The sequence below is a fragment of the Oncorhynchus tshawytscha genome, linkage group LG16 (genome assembly GCF_018296145.1).
Source record: "Oncorhynchus tshawytscha isolate Ot180627B linkage group LG16, Otsh_v2.0, whole genome shotgun sequence".
In the NCBI taxonomy this organism is placed as follows: Eukaryota; Metazoa; Chordata; class Actinopteri; order Salmoniformes; family Salmonidae; genus Oncorhynchus; species Oncorhynchus tshawytscha.
The window spans coordinates 52,112,231-52,127,907 of NC_056444.1; the positions used below are offsets into that span (position 1 = coordinate 52,112,231).

The window sequence follows — 15,677 nt, forward strand, 5'->3', positions numbered from 1 at the left end:
TGCTGTGGTTTGGGGATTATTCTGTGGAAACTCTTCTACAGCCACTAGTTATGTGACAACTCCTTTAAAGCGGTGTGCCAGCCTTCCCTCCAATATTCACACACCACTTACATGTGTTACACTGCCAAGTCGAAAAGCTTCAAACTGGCTAGCTGCGGGGAGACTGCTTTGTGTCCAATTCAATATTGCGACTTTGGGTCCAGACCGCAGTCTACTTTTGGTTTTACACATATCAATAAATAATTGAATCTAGCACACAATGTTCCGTACATGAACCAATTGAGCCGGTCAAAATAACCCAACAGACGCAACCCTTACAGGAAAATCACATGATTTGTGGAAAAGTGGAAAATGTGAAATCATATGAAAACATGTGTTTTTGGGACACTTCACATGCATTCACATGTGAAATTCATTTGGTTTTTCCATAAGGAAATAAATACCACCAACAATATTTTTATAAAACAGTAGCGCAAGCCCCTTGTGGCATGCATTTTAATCGGAAACAGAAGTTTCTGCCTCTGATCTATTGATTTTGGACGCTGAGATGAGGGGGGGGGGGTTTCCTGTGCGCACATGGTGACAGAGGGGAAGATGTGCAGCGCTGAGAGGCGTCCCCCCAGCCAGCCCCCATCTGGAAGTAGCTCATTAGGAGTAGCTCAGACCCATGGGTCAAGCTTTCAGCCGTATCCTCCACTGCAGCCTTGCCCTCCTCACCTTTAGCAACACTAGGGAAACCGTCTGGTTTGGCTTAGGGCCGCTTAAAGCTCTAGTGCTGCAGGAAGGAGGTGACTGTATAAGATGGTGTTTGGGATATCCCTTTTATCCCAACTACTAATGAGATCCTCATGGGGAAAAAAGGTCTCTCCTCCTCGTGCAACAGTTCAGCTTATAGTGTTCGAACATCAACTTTTACTTTACTACATTCCTAAATAAAATAATGTACTTTTTACTCCATACATTCTCCCTGACAGCCAAAAGTACTCTTTACATTTTAAATGCTTAGCAGGACATAAAATGGTCCAATTCACACACTTATCAAGAGAACATCCCTGGTCATCCCTAATGCCTCTGATCTGGTGGACTCACAAAACACAAATGCTTTGTTTGTAAAGGATTTCTGAGTGTTTGAGTGTGCCCCTGGCTATCCATAAATAAAACATTTAATTGTGCCGTCTACTTGGCTTAATGTAAGGAATTTTTTATTGTTAGTACTTTTACTTTTGATACTTAAGTATATTTTAGCGAATACATTTACTTTTGATAGTTAAATATATTTAAAACAAAATACTTTTAGACTTTTACTCAAGTAGTATTTTACTGGGTGACTTTCACTTTCACTTGAGTCATTTTCTATTAAGGTATCTTTACTTTTACTCAAGTATGACAATTTGGTACTTTTATCCACCACTGGTCAAGGAACTCTGCTAAGCTGAGTGTACTGCTGCTGTGTTTTGAAGCTGTCAGTCGTCTTGCCATTAAGACTACTTTTAGAACCCTTCTCTGCCATATTTGCTCCGTTTTGGAGCTGTAACTGGGGTCTGGCTGAGGCTTGCCGTCTGATCCTAGGCCATTTCCCCTTTACGTCCTGTAATAATAATACATTTCCTCTGTAAGTGGGTCCACGTGAATAGGGCTGGCAGTCTAATGAAGGATTGGCCTGCATTTACAGTAAAGCCTTCTCTTGGATAGGTCTGACAGATAGCCCTGTGCCGGCCTGGTGATGTGGTAAGGAAGTAGAACTCAAAAGGACCTATAGCAGAGACAAGGTTATGGAAGTGTCTTTTGACAAAATTGTGTGGTAAAAACACCTCTTTAGACTTGCTCTAACTGTGTGTGAAATTTGATTTATCTATAGCAAAAGTAGAAAATCAACAGCGCCCCGCCCTGGCTGCGGCTACATGCCCTACTGTTATCATGTTTATGAAACAGTGTTGGTATCATCATACACCACCTACATTCAGGCTAATATAACAATTACTATTAAACCTATGCTTCTTTGTTATGCTAACCTTGAACAGGGCGCTTTGAGTGTGGTCTACCTGGGCTGATGAGGGGGTGACTGCTGACGGCCATCACACTGCGGCTCATGGTCACCAAGTGGCCCTCACCTTTCTGCCCCCCCTCTGATGGGGCCGCCAGGGACCCCAGTTGTGCTCCCTGCGGCCCCTGGGTTGGACCCCTGAGCTGACCAGCCAGGGAGACTTGGGCCCCTCCAGACATCTGTTTGAGATGAAGGCCCTGGAGCTGAGAGGAGGAGTGGGCCCCCTGCTGACTACAGATGGCAAGGTTCTGCACCTATGGGAAAAGGAGATTTAAAACATCATCATGGGAAAAATTCCAATTGGACAAAAGTATGTTCTCTCCTCGACTCCTCCGTGACCCGGAAACCAATGGGTGATCGAGGAGAGTGCCAATTCGTTAGCAGGCAAACAAAGGAGCAGGGAGTAGTGCTGCCGTAGCGTGGGGGAGCGGCACTCCCTCACTTTTTTCAATTTGCGAATAGTCAGAGCTGGTCAAAAATACTTACGGAAAATTAATTCTGATAAATTCTAAATAAATTATATTTAATCACCACTAAAATGCCATGAAAACGATAGAATGACAAACAAAATAAATCTGTAGGCTGTAGCAGCCTATAGATACAGATGTAGGATCTTAATTTCAGCCAGTTTGCTACAGCAAGAAAATAAACCTGCAGCAACAGGAATTGTGAATTACTATATGTATTATAATTAATTACATTTTTGTAGGGTTTTTTTTTCGTTAGGGCAATCAAGTCTGAAATTTCTAAGTGGAAATGACAAACTTTAGATGCTTTTTTAAAACTCAAATACACTACAAGTTTGCATTTCTGAGGCTGGTAACTCTAATGAACTTATCCTTGATATAAAGCCAGTGCTCGATATCATATCGCTTGATGGTTTTTGCAACTGTGGTTGAAGAAACGTTGTGTGTGGTGAATGTAGTGTCTGTAATGTTGTGTGTGGTGAATATTACCTGTGCACTAGCAGATTGTTGGTTGGTGGCAGACTGTGATGAGGCTGCTGATTGGACAGTGGCAACAGCTGCAGTTGGGGTGAAGATGAGCTGGGAGAACAAAACAATATTGGCACTAAGACAGCTCCAAATCAGGACCAGCTAAACCCTCAGCTAAAGTTGGTGTTATCCCACTGAGCTATTGAGGCCAAAAAACAACAGTAACAAAGCTCTTTCAACTGAATCTCGCCATCCATGAATTACATGGCTAAGGCATTTTCTTCCCTGGCAGCAATTTGATTTTGAACAAGGCCAGCCATGTGCAGCCTTGCACTGTGTTATTCTGATCTAAGATGGATAGCAACTCAAGGATGCTTGATGGTTTCAGAGAGGAAAGAGTTGTCAACAACAAAAAACATGACTCTCCACTATGGTTCCTGTCCAAAAAAAAATCATACGAGGAACCTCAGTATATCTGCCAGTAAAAACATAACTGACACACAAGTTTTGAGTCTTGTTTTCCTTCTAAATTACCCTCTGCTGTTGCCACATATCTATACCCTGGCCACATGAAGGAAATCATAATATTAAATCATATGAAAAACATAGAGTACTCTATTCTAGTCAAGTCCATCCTATTCAACTATTGCTGTACATATTCTATTCTTTCCTACGTATTCTTCAGATCAACTATACAGTTGAAGTCGGAAGTTTACATACAGCCAGACGACCATACACTTAGGTTGGAGTCATTAAAACTAGTTTTTCAACCACTCCACACATTTCTTGTTAACAAACTATAGTTTTGGCAAGTCAGTTAGGACATCTACTTTGCGCATGACACCAGTCATTTTTCCAAAAATGGTTTACAGACAGATTTTTTCACTTATAACTCACTGTATCACAACTCCAGTGGGTCAGAAGTTTACATGCACTAAGTTGACTGTGCCTTTAAACAGCGTGAACATTTCCAGAAAATTATGCAATGACTTTAGAAGCTTCCGATAGGCTAATTAACGTCATTTCAGTCAATTGGAGGTGTACCTGTGGATGTATTTCAAGGCCTACCTTCAAACTCAGTGCATCTTTGCTTGACATCATGGAAAAATCAAAAGAAATCAGCCAAGACCTCAGAAAAAATGTTTGTAGACCTCCACAAGTCTGGTTCATCCGCAAGTATAAACACCATGGGACCACGCAGCCGTCATACCACTTAGGAAGGAGACACATTCTGTCTCCTAGAGATGAATGCACTTTGGTCCGAAAAGTGCAAATCAATCACAGAACAACAGCAAAGGACCTTGTGAAGATGCTAGAGGAAACAGGTACAAAAATATCTATATCCACAGTAAAAAGAGTCCTATATTGACATAACCTGAAAGGCCGGACAGCAGGAAGAAGCCACTACTCCAAAACCGCCATAAAAAAGCCAGACTACGGTTTGCAACTGCACATGGGGACAAATATAGTTTTTGGAGAAATGTCCTCTGGTCTGATGAAACAAAAATAGAACTGTTTGGCCATAATGACCATCGTTATGTTTGGAGGAAAAGGTGGGAGGCTTGCAAGCCGATTAACACCATCCCAACAGTGAAGCACAGGGGTTGGAGCGTCATGTTGTGGGGGTGCTTTGCTGCAGGAGAGACTGGGGGACTTCACAAAATAGATGGCATCTTGAGGAAGGCAAATGATTTGGATATATTGAAGCAACATCTCAAGACATCAGTTAAAGCTTGGTCGCAAATGGGTCTTCCAAATGGGCAATGACCCCAAGCATACTTCCAAAGTTGTGGCAAAATGGCTTTAAGACAACAAAGTCAAGGTATTGGAATTGCCAGCACAAAGCCGTGAGCTCAATCCCTTAGAAAAATTGGGGGCAGAACTGAAAAAGCTTGTGTGAGCAAGGAGGCTTACAAACCTAACTGAGTTACACCAGCTCTGTCAGGAGGAATGGGCCAAAATTCACCCAACTTATTGTGGGAAGGTTGTGGAAGGCTCCTCAAAACATTTGACCCAAGTTAAACAATTTAAAAGGAATGCTACCAAATACTAATTGAGTGTATGTAAACTTCTGACCCACTGGGAATGTGATGAAAGAAATAAAAGCTGAAATAAATCATTCCCTCCACATTCTTTAAAAAAAGTGATGATCCTAACTGTCCTGTGACAGGGAATTTTTACTAGGATTAATTGTCAGGAATTGTGAAAAACTGAGTTTAAATGTATTTGGCTAAGGTGTATGTAAACTTCAGACTTCAACTGTATATTCTATCCACGTACTGTCCATAATGTCTATACGGTACATTCGGAAAGTATTCATACCCTTTGACTTTTTCCACATTTTGTTACGTTACAGCCATCGGAGGAGAAGGGCCTTGGTCAGGGAGACTGTCCTTGGAGTTTGCCAAAAGGCACCTAAAGGACTCACAGACCATGAGAAACAAGATTCTCTGGTCTGATAAAACCAAGTTGCTCTTTGGCCTAAATGCTAAGCCTCACGTCTGGAGGAAACCTGCACAATCCCTCATGCTGTGGGGATGTTTTTCAGATGTTTTTCAGTGTCAGGGAGACTTGTCAGGAGTGAGGGGAAGATGAACGGAGCAAAGTACATATAAATTCTTGATGAAAACCTGCTCCAGAGTGCTCAAGACCTCAGACTAGGGCGAAGGTTCACCTTCCAACAGACAACGACCCTAAGCACACAGCCAAGACAACACAGGAGTGGCTTCGGGACAAGTCTCTGAATGTCCTTGAGCGGCCCAGCTGGAGCCCGGACTTGAGCCCGATCGAACATCTTCTGGAAAGACCTAAAAATCGCTGTGCAGTGACGCTCACCATCCAATCTGACAGATCTTGAGAGCATCTGCAGAGAAGAATGGGAGCAACTCCCCAAATACAAGTGTGACAAGCTTATAGCATCATACCCAAGAAGACTCTAGGTTGTAATCGCTGCCAAACGTGCTTCAACAAAGTACTGAGTAAAGGGTCTGAATACTTATGTAAACGTCATATCTCGTTTTTTTATTTGTAAAACATTTGCAAATTTTTTTTTAAACAACTGTTTTTGCTTTGTCATTATGGGGTATTGTTTGTAAATTGATTAGGAAATGATTTAATCCATTTTAGAATAAGGCTGTATTTAATCATTAATAAATACAAATAATATATATATTTATACTCCGGACTCCGACATTGCTCGTCCTAATATTTCTATATTTCTCAATTCCATTATTTTACTTTTATATTTGTGTGTTGTGGTATCCTGGCAAGTCTACCCTCGGGGTTGGTGATTGAGGGGCGGTACGTGCTGGGACATTGGCACCCTCTGTTGGGAGTACCCAGGCTGGGCACCCCAACGCTGATGGCTTCAATTCGGTGTAATTAAGGGAAAGTGCCAACCAACCGTAAAGGCCACATAAATTGAGCACCGTGGCACACCATGGGAGAGAAAAAGTGAGAGGCAAGGAGTGAGCCTACAGAGGGGAATGAAGCTCCCGGAGGCACGGAGCCTAAATGAGAAGGATCGAGTCAACCTTAAGTTATTTTGTTGTTTCGTTTATTTTGTTTCCTAGTAAAGTTGTGTTTTCTGGGTTTAACCTCCCTGTCTCTGCGTCCATCTCTGTGCGCTCAACCCAACACCCCACGGTTTACCAAAGTGTATTGTTGTGTATTGTTAGATATTACTGCTAGGAACAAAAGTATTTCGCTACACCCGCAATAACATCTGCTAAACGTGTATGCAATCAATAAAATCAGATTTGAGTAGATTGAGCAAAACGTTCCTTTACTATTCAGATGAAGAGGCCGATCTAGTTGTGTGGAGAGGAGATGACTATAGACCATTCAATCAGCGGAGAAATAGGTATGACAAATGTGTGCGTGCGTGCCATTCTCTTACCATCTGAGCCCGCAGATACATCTGAGCTTGGCTAGCGGTGAGGACGAGGCTGGAGGCGTTGCCTAGGAGCACAGCTTGCTGGGGGATACAGGTGGGAGTGGAGCTAACACTCTGGACTCTGCTGATTATCTGGGCCGCTGCTGGAGGCGTGGCCGGGTTTACCTAGGAGAGGGGTGGACTGTAATGACTATAACTTGTAGAAGAACTAACACAATTTCAATCATATCTGTTCATGTGTTTATTTTATGAACGTTCTGTAAGGTTGCCTACTCATGAACATGCCCTCATGCCATAGATATTATCAAGTGATAAAGAAGCAAACGATACAAAGATGCAGGAACAGACATGCTGACATGGACATGTAGCACACACAAAAATAATCTAGTTCACAAGGACACAAGCAGACAGAAAGAGGGATAGTCATTAAAATCAGTGGACTAGCTACAGACAGACAGGCAGACAGACAGACAGACAGACAGACATCTTTATTTAAACAGTTCCACTCACAGTGGTCTGTGTGGAACATGTCTGGTGAGAGGAGGTCCAAATCTGGTTGGAGCTCTGTCTTCCTGCCACTATGGTAGCCTGTGAAATGAAGGAAATGAAGAAAGGTACCAATATCAAAACTAACAATCAATCATTTGTGCCATCCTGCAGGTAGCCTAGTGGTTGGGGCAGCATGTAGCCTAGTGGTTAGAGTGTTGAGCCAGTAACTGAAAGGTTGCTGGTTTGAATCCTTGAGCTGACAAGATAAAAAAAAAATATGTTGTTCTGCCCCTGAACAAGGCAGTTAGCCCACTGTTCTCTGGTAGGCCATCATTGTATATAAGAATTTGATCTTAACTGACTTGCCTAATGAAATAAAGGATAAATATAGTGAACAATTATTTATGGTGTCCCTTATAAGTAGGCCCTGAGATAGACTAGCATCCTGTCCAGAGAGCGTACTTGTACATCAAGCCGCCTAAGATTACAGAAACAGGAAATAGACTCCTGCTCTATAGGCCATTCTGGCTCGGACAAGGCTACTTACCTACTTTTCTTCTTCTAAGTATTTGCTATTTGCCACTACGTAGGGGAAACCCAATACAGACCAAAGAGTAACAGACAAGGACTTAGCCCCCAAGTGTAGCCTCCTCTTCTCCAATAGAGTGTAAATACCCTCGTAGTGTAAGATGACTGTGCCCCCAGGGAGGGACTAGTCATGCATCAGGAGCCCATGTTAACCAGCCAGGCCTCATACTGATGGAGGGCAATTTGTAATTTTTAAAAATTGTTTAATTTATTTCACCTTTATTTAACTAGGCAAGTCAGTTAAGAACAAATTCTTATTTACAATGACTGCCTACCAAAAGGCCTCCTGCGGGGACGAGGGCTGGGATTGATCAACCACTAGTGCTCTTTAGCTATAGCTGTAACGATTTTCTTCCTCTTCTGACGAGGAGTATGAAGGATCGGACCAAGGTGCAGCGTGGTACATGTTCGGCATTTTATTAAATATAACTGAACACTAGGTAACAAAAGGCACAACCTAAACAGCTCCGTCAGGTGCAACACACACTAAACAGAAAATAACTACCCACAAATCATAATGGGAAAACAGGCTAACTAAGTATAGTTCTCAATCAGAGACAATGATCGACAGCTGCCTCTGATTGGGAACCATACCAGGCCAAACACAGAAATACAAAACCTAGAACAAAAACATAGAATGCCCACCCCAACTCACGCCCTGAGCAAACTAAAACAGAGACATGAAAAAGGAACTAAGGTCAGGACGTGACAATAGCTGTAATTTGTATTTCTATTTATTAGGGATCCCCATTAGCTGTTGCCAAGGCAGCAGCTACTCTTCCTGGGGTCCAAACACATTAAAGACACTTAGATTACATATAAAACAAAAGATAAATCAGTACATCATATAACATTATTACACCACTACATAGCTACAATACAAAATGAATAATACCACCATACAACAATATTACAATGTAAGTGTGTGTAGAGTGCGTGTGCTAGTGCGTGTGTAATGGGGCTCATACATACAGGCTGTAAAGTGTTACTGCTGTAATGACCTCTGTCAAGTTGTGCTGTTCATTGTTTTGGTAAATGTTGTCAGGAGGAGAGATACGGATTCATTGACCACTGACCATAGAGGTTAAAGGCTCAGTGCAGTCAAAAACATGATTTTACTGTATTTTATATACACTACCGGTCAAAAGTTTTAGAACACCTACTCATTCAAGGATTTTTCTTTATTTTTGCTATTTTATACATTGTAGAATAATAGTGAAGACATCAAAACCATGAAATAACACATATGGAATCATGTAGTAACCACAAAAGTGTTAAACAAATCAAAATAGATTTTATATTTGAGATTCTTCAAATAGCCACTCTTTGCCTTGATGACAGCTTTGCACACTCTTGGCATTCTCACAACCAACTTCATGAGGTAGTCACCTGGAATGCATTTCAATTAACCTCTCTAGGGTATGTGGGACGCCACCTGGCCAACATCCAGTGAGATTGCAGAGCGCCAAAATCAAATACAGAAATACTCATTATAAAAATTCAGAAAAGAAAACATATTTTACATAGGTTTAAAAATTAACTTCTTGTGAATCCAACCACGGTGTCAGATTTAAAAAATGCTTTACGGCGAAAGCATACCTTACGATTATTTGAGAACATAGCCCAGCAGACAAATCATTACAAACAGTAACCAGCCAAGTAGAAGAGTTACACAAGTCAGATAAAGAGATAAAATTAATCCCTTACCTTTGATGATCTTCATATGGTTGCACTCAGAAGACATTAATTTACTCAATAAATGTTCCTTTTGTTCATTAAAGTCTCTTTATATCCAAAAACCTCAGTTTTGTTCGCACGTTTTCTTCAGTAATCCACAGGCTCAAACACAGTCAAAACAGGCAGACAAAAAATCCAAATTGTATCCGTAAAGTTCATAGAAACATGCCAAACGATGTTTATATTCAATCCTCAGGTTGTTTTTAGCCTAAATGATATATAATATTTAAACCGGACAATAACGTTGTCAATATAAAAGGTAAACAAGAAATGCACTTTCTCAGATTTGCGCATGAAAAAGCTCTGTGACATGGCAGGGTCCACTCATTCAGACTGGTCTTACTCCCTCATTTATCAGAATACAAGCCTGAAACAATTTCTAAAGACTGGTGACATCTAGTGGAAGGCATATGAACTGCAATTTGAGTCCTAAGTCAATGGATACTGTAATGGCATTGAATAGAAAACTACAAAAACAAAAACAAAAACGACTTCCTGAATTGATTTTTTCTCAGGTCTTCGCCTACCAAATCAGTTCTGTTATACTCACAGACACTATTTTTAACAGTTTTGGAAACTTTAAAGTGTTTTCTATCCAAATCTACCAGTTATATGCATATCATAACTTCTGGGCCCGAGTAGCAGGCCGTTTAATTTGGGCATGCTTTTCATCCAAAATTCCAAATGCGGCCCCCTACCCTAGAGAAGTTTTTAACAGGTGTGCCTTCTTAAAAGTTAATTCGTGGAATTTCTTTCCTTAATGCATTTGAGCCAATCAGTTGTGTTGCGACAAGTTAGGGGGGTATACAGAAGATAGCCCTATTTGGTAAAATACCAAGTCCATATTATGGCAAGAACAGCTCAAATAAGCAAACGGAAATGACAGTCCATCATTACCTTAAGACACGAAGGTCAGTCAATACAAAACATTTCAAGTGCAGTCGCAAAAACCATCAAGCACTATGATGAAACTAGCTCTCATGAGGACCGCCACAGGAATGGAAGACCCAGAGTTAACTCTGCTGCAAAGGATAAGTTCATTAGAGTTACCAGCCTCAGATTGCAGGCCAAATAAATGCTTAGTAACAGACACATCTCAACATCAACTGTTCAGAGGAGGCTGTGTGAATTAGGCCTTCATGGTTGAATTGCTGCAAAGAAATCACTACTAAACGACACCAATAATAAGAAGAGACTTGCTTGGGCCAAGAAACACGAGCAATGGACATTAGACCGGTGGAAATTTGTCCTTTGGTCTGGAATCCAAATTGGAAATGTTTTGTTCCAACCTCTGTGTCTTTGCGTGGTGTGGGTGAACCGATGATCTCCGGATGTGTATTTCCCACCGTAAAGCATGGAGGAGGAGGTGTTATAGTGTGAGGGTGCTTTGCTGGTGACACTGTCAGGGATTTATTTAGAATTCAAGGCACACTTAACCAGCATGGCTACCACAGCATTCTGCAGAGATACGCCATTCCGTCTGGTTTGGGCTTAGTGGGACTATCATTTCTTTTTCAACAGGACAATGACCCAAAACACACCTCCAGGCTGTGTAATGGCTATTTTACCAAGAAGGAGAGTGATGGAGTGCTGCATCATATGACCTGGCCTCCACAATCCCCTGGCCTCAACCAAATTGAGATGTTTTGGGATGAGTCGGACCGCAGATTGAAGGAAAAGCAACCAACAAGTGCTCAGCATATGTGGGAACTCCTTCAAGACTGTTGGAAAAGCAGGGTGGCTGTTTGAAGAATCTCAAATATAAAATATATTTTGATTTGTTAAACACTTTTTTGGTTACATGATTCCATGTATGTTATTTCATAGTTTTGATGTCTTCATTATTATTCTACAATGTATAAAATAGTAAAAATAAAGAAAAATCCTTGAATGAGTAGGTGTTCTAAAACCTTTGACCGGTAGTATATATTTCCACACTATGAGGTTGAAATAATAACGTAAAATTGTGAAAATGAGGTTAACGGTAGTATATATTTCCACACTATGAGGTTGAAATAATAACGTAAAATTGTGAAAATGAGGATAATGCCCTTTTAGTGGAAGAGCTGTTTGAATAGTTTTGGTGGGATGGAGTTTTAGCCTGCCTGGTGACATAGTTAACAGACCAATAAGAAAGATAGTGTTCAGTTGAAAATTGAAAATAATAATAAAAAATAATCACAGTGAGGTACATTGTTAACCAGAAATGATTTGATTCTGTTTTTTTTACATTGACCTTTAACTATAAACCATTCCTACTGAGATACACACTCAATTCAACATCCCACTATTGAGGTCCATGTCTATGGCACTGTAACTTCTCACAGACATCTAAACAAAAGTGATTACCCTGAACCCCAGGATAGAGAGACTGAGAAGTCAGGTCATGGACTCCATTCACCCGTAAATCATGGTAGCATCCACATTAATGTAGAAGTGTTCAGAAACATATATTCTTATTTACAATAATCTAAAACAACCAAAACAAACTGCAAATGCATCCAACAAGCTTGTAGACACAAGCTTGATATAACCACTGCAATTTCAAAACGATTCACCCGAAATGGATGAATATGTACAAATATATGATAGTCTGCAGTTTAACCTCATAGTCATTGTCTCATTTCAAATCCAAAGTGCTGGAGCACAGAGCCAAAACAACAACACAAAACGTCACTGTCCAAATACTTTTGGACCTCACTGTATACAAGGTATGTCATGTGCTGTGGTTCCCTTGGCACTGGTATTTGCCTTGCAGTCTCCGGGGTACAAAGACATTCATCACTGTCAGAGCTCAGGAAGCCTGGGGGCATTATCAGAGAGAAAGAGAGAGACAGGCACAGAGGGCTCTCCATCAATCCACACATCAGCCCACAGGAAGCAGCTCCCATCGCAGGTAAACATGGAGGGAAGGAAGGCAGAGTGTGGAAGTCTTTCCGGCAGTCTATCAGCTAGCTAGTCAATAGAACCCGTGCCTTGTTTTGAAATGTTGATTAAAACAATAAATGCTGAAACAAAAGCGACATGTAACTGTACCACTATCTGTTTTTGAATGGGTTTGTTCGGTTCAATGGCCTATTGTTAAGGTCATTTATATGCATTTTTAATAATACTGTTGCTTTTGAACCAACTCGCAATGAACACATCCATCCAGAATGTGTGGCCCATGCGAGAATCATCACTTTTACTACTAAAGAGAGCAAATCAGATTAGGAATGTGTAATCCATGGCTGTCTCGGAGGATTTGAAAGATGGACATAAAGAAACCAGTTGAGTTGAGATCAATACTTATCGACCTGTGTCCTGTGTGTCCAGGGATCATATGGTCCAGGTCAGGGGTTCCCAACCTTTTTTTCACATTTGAAAAATGTCAAAAAATTGTATTATTGTTTATTGAGATAGCCTACATTAAATACAACACCAGCTTGAGTTTGTTTAGTTTGAGGGACCTATGATTTTTTTTGTTGAAGTTCATTTCCTGGATTTTCTACATAGTTTAACAAGATGCATGACATATTTTAGGTAGGCTATTTAATAATAATAATAATAATAATAATAATGGATAAGGAAAACAGTCTAGACCCGATTTCCTCAAATGTTATTCTGTTACCAAATATGTTTTATTATGATAATTTATATGAACCCTCAATTGAACTATACATATTCTCTTTTACCGAATGTGATTCTATCAATTGTTAGCGACAGAGTCACACATTGTATAAGATTACTTCCCAAGAAAAGTCCAATTTATTTGACTCCTCTACTTTAGAAGGTCGTACCTCAGCATCTGAATGTCATAGAGACAAACCAAAGATATTCCCATGTGCATCAGAGTCGGTTCTTCCTCTGACATTATACAGCCTAAAGCACACATTTATGTGTTGTTTAGATCGGTATAAAGAATCGCAAATTGTAAAAATGAAGAAACAGTTTCTTTCACCACTCAAATCAAGGCTGGGTCGAGACGGTCAATATCTGTTTCGGTGAGATTGACCACATCTCAGTTCCCCCACCTAGGTTGTGAACCCCTGGTCCAGGTCAAAGGTCGATGAACACACTGACACACACAGCATCCTATAGAAGAGAAATCACCCGTGTGCATGACTTTGGAGACATGGTTAATGTATGTCTGTGATACAGAGGCAGTCCTTGGGCACCAGGACAGCAGTGTGTATTACAAGGCCAACCTTAGCAGAAAGCTGGGTCGAGACGGTCAATATCTGTTTCGGTGAGATTGACCACATCTCAGTTGCACAATATATCAGTCAATATTCTGTATTTCATTTAATTTATCCAGGATAGTTCTATCAGTAACACTTTTGAATTGTCTTCTTCATCATATGGTTGATATGGCTCAGTTACCATGCTGTTTGCAACATCCAAGTTTAGGCTTTTATTGCTGCATGGAACAAATGTATTGGTGTCTATAAAAAAGTGCAATCTGGAATTTCCTTGTCCCCTGTGGCCACAAACAATCAATGCTCCAATATACACACAAACACATCACTCACACACCACTCACATGGACCTGTTGCACACCGGCTAGCCTCTGGAGCTGAGTGTTGCTCAGTTGCTGCTGCTGTTGGAGGGCTGCTGTCTGAAGCATGAGGTGCTGCTGCTGGGCTGCATACATCTGCTGCAGGTACTGGGCTGCCGTGCTGGGTTGTCTGTGGAGCGCCTGTTGGATCACCTTCACAGAGAGAGGGCGAGAGATGAAAGATGCAAAGGTGAGAGAGTGAGCGAGTGAGCGAGTGAGCGAGTGAGCGAGTGAGAGATAGATAGATAGATAGATAGATAGATAGATAGATAGATAGATAGATAGATAGATAGATAGATAGATAGATAGATAGATAGATAGATAGATAGATAGATAGATAGATAGATAGATAGATAGATAGATAGATAGATAGATAGATATGTGTGAGAGAGAGAGAGAGAGAGAGAGAGACACACACAGATAGATATTAGAGATAAGGGATCACCAGCACCTGTTGGATCACCTGCACAGAGAGAGGGAGAGATAAAAGATGGAGAGGAGAGAGAGAGGGATATATATACACCTCAGAAAGCATATTGCCCAAATTCCCCACCTAAAGACACCCATCCATTTCTGTGGTTCCATGGTGGGCCCCAGGAAGTCTGGAGGACAGAGGGCCAGTGTCTGACAGCAGTGCTCAGTGCCCCCCGTCACCCAGGCCTCATCTGTCAGAGAGGCCTGACAGCCAAGCCACATTCCCCAGCAGACCCCCTCCTAGGCCCCCCTGACCTCCAGAGGACCAGCCCTACTCCATCACTGCCTGCCTCCACAATCCTCACTGACCGGGCCCCTGTTCACACCAGACCAAGACCATACAACTGAAAAAACATGCAAACTTGCCACCTTCATGGTAGCACTTTATACTACGATACAGACTAGGCATTTACTAAGTTTGTACACAGTAGAATGGTAATTACATTGTAATTAACTATCAATTACTTGTTTCTTTATGATTAATAAAAACAAGCATCAATGAGATACGCTGTAATCAGATGAAACTCATTACGTACCACACTTTGGAGATCTTAAAAAAAAAATACTTCAGTGAACTCTGAAACAAACCTTGATTAAATAGCAGGGGATTGCCCCTTTCTCTTCATAGAGTTAAATAAGATGAGACCCTCTCTTTTTCTTTAGAACCGACTTGGCATCACTTGCAATAGAAGTTCCACCTATCGGGCTGAATCCTCCCCAACCTGAATCCTCCCCAACCTGAAATCACCAGCCAAGCACCCGGCCAGCCACACAAGAGAAAAGTTCTACCTTTGGGAGCCAATAGCTGCTCTCCCTTAGCCTAACTGGCCCCTCCCACATATCATGGGGAGCCCTCATTAACCAGTGACATCAGTGCATCTCAGGTTGACTGAGAGTCTATGTGGAGTCGTATGGCAAATGGAAGAGAGACAGAGAGACAGAGAGGGGGGGGGGGTTGACCAATGACCTGTGACCTAG

General features: G+C 41.4%; 1 protein-coding gene across 2 annotated transcripts in view; it reads right to left on the reverse strand.

Annotated features, from left to right (window-relative positions):
- LOC112233068 (polyhomeotic-like protein 2) overlaps positions 1–15,677 on the reverse strand; it is a 46,518-nt gene that overhangs the window by 9,108 nt on the left and 21,733 nt on the right. Inside the window, exons 3-7 of one of the 2 annotated variants that reach the window (XM_042299338.1) lie at positions 14,211–14,378; positions 7,385–7,462; positions 6,878–7,039; positions 3,001–3,090; positions 2,112–2,298 (exon numbers count right to left, since the gene is read on the reverse strand). In XM_042299338.1, coding sequence (XP_042155272.1) covers positions 2,112–2,298; positions 3,001–3,090; positions 6,878–7,039; positions 7,385–7,462; positions 14,211–14,378 — 685 coding nt within the window. Of the gene's footprint in view, positions 1–2,042; positions 2,299–3,000; positions 3,091–6,877; positions 7,040–7,384; positions 7,463–14,210; positions 14,379–15,677 lie in introns of both variants that reach the window. The other variant, XM_024400455.2, reaches the window with a different exon arrangement.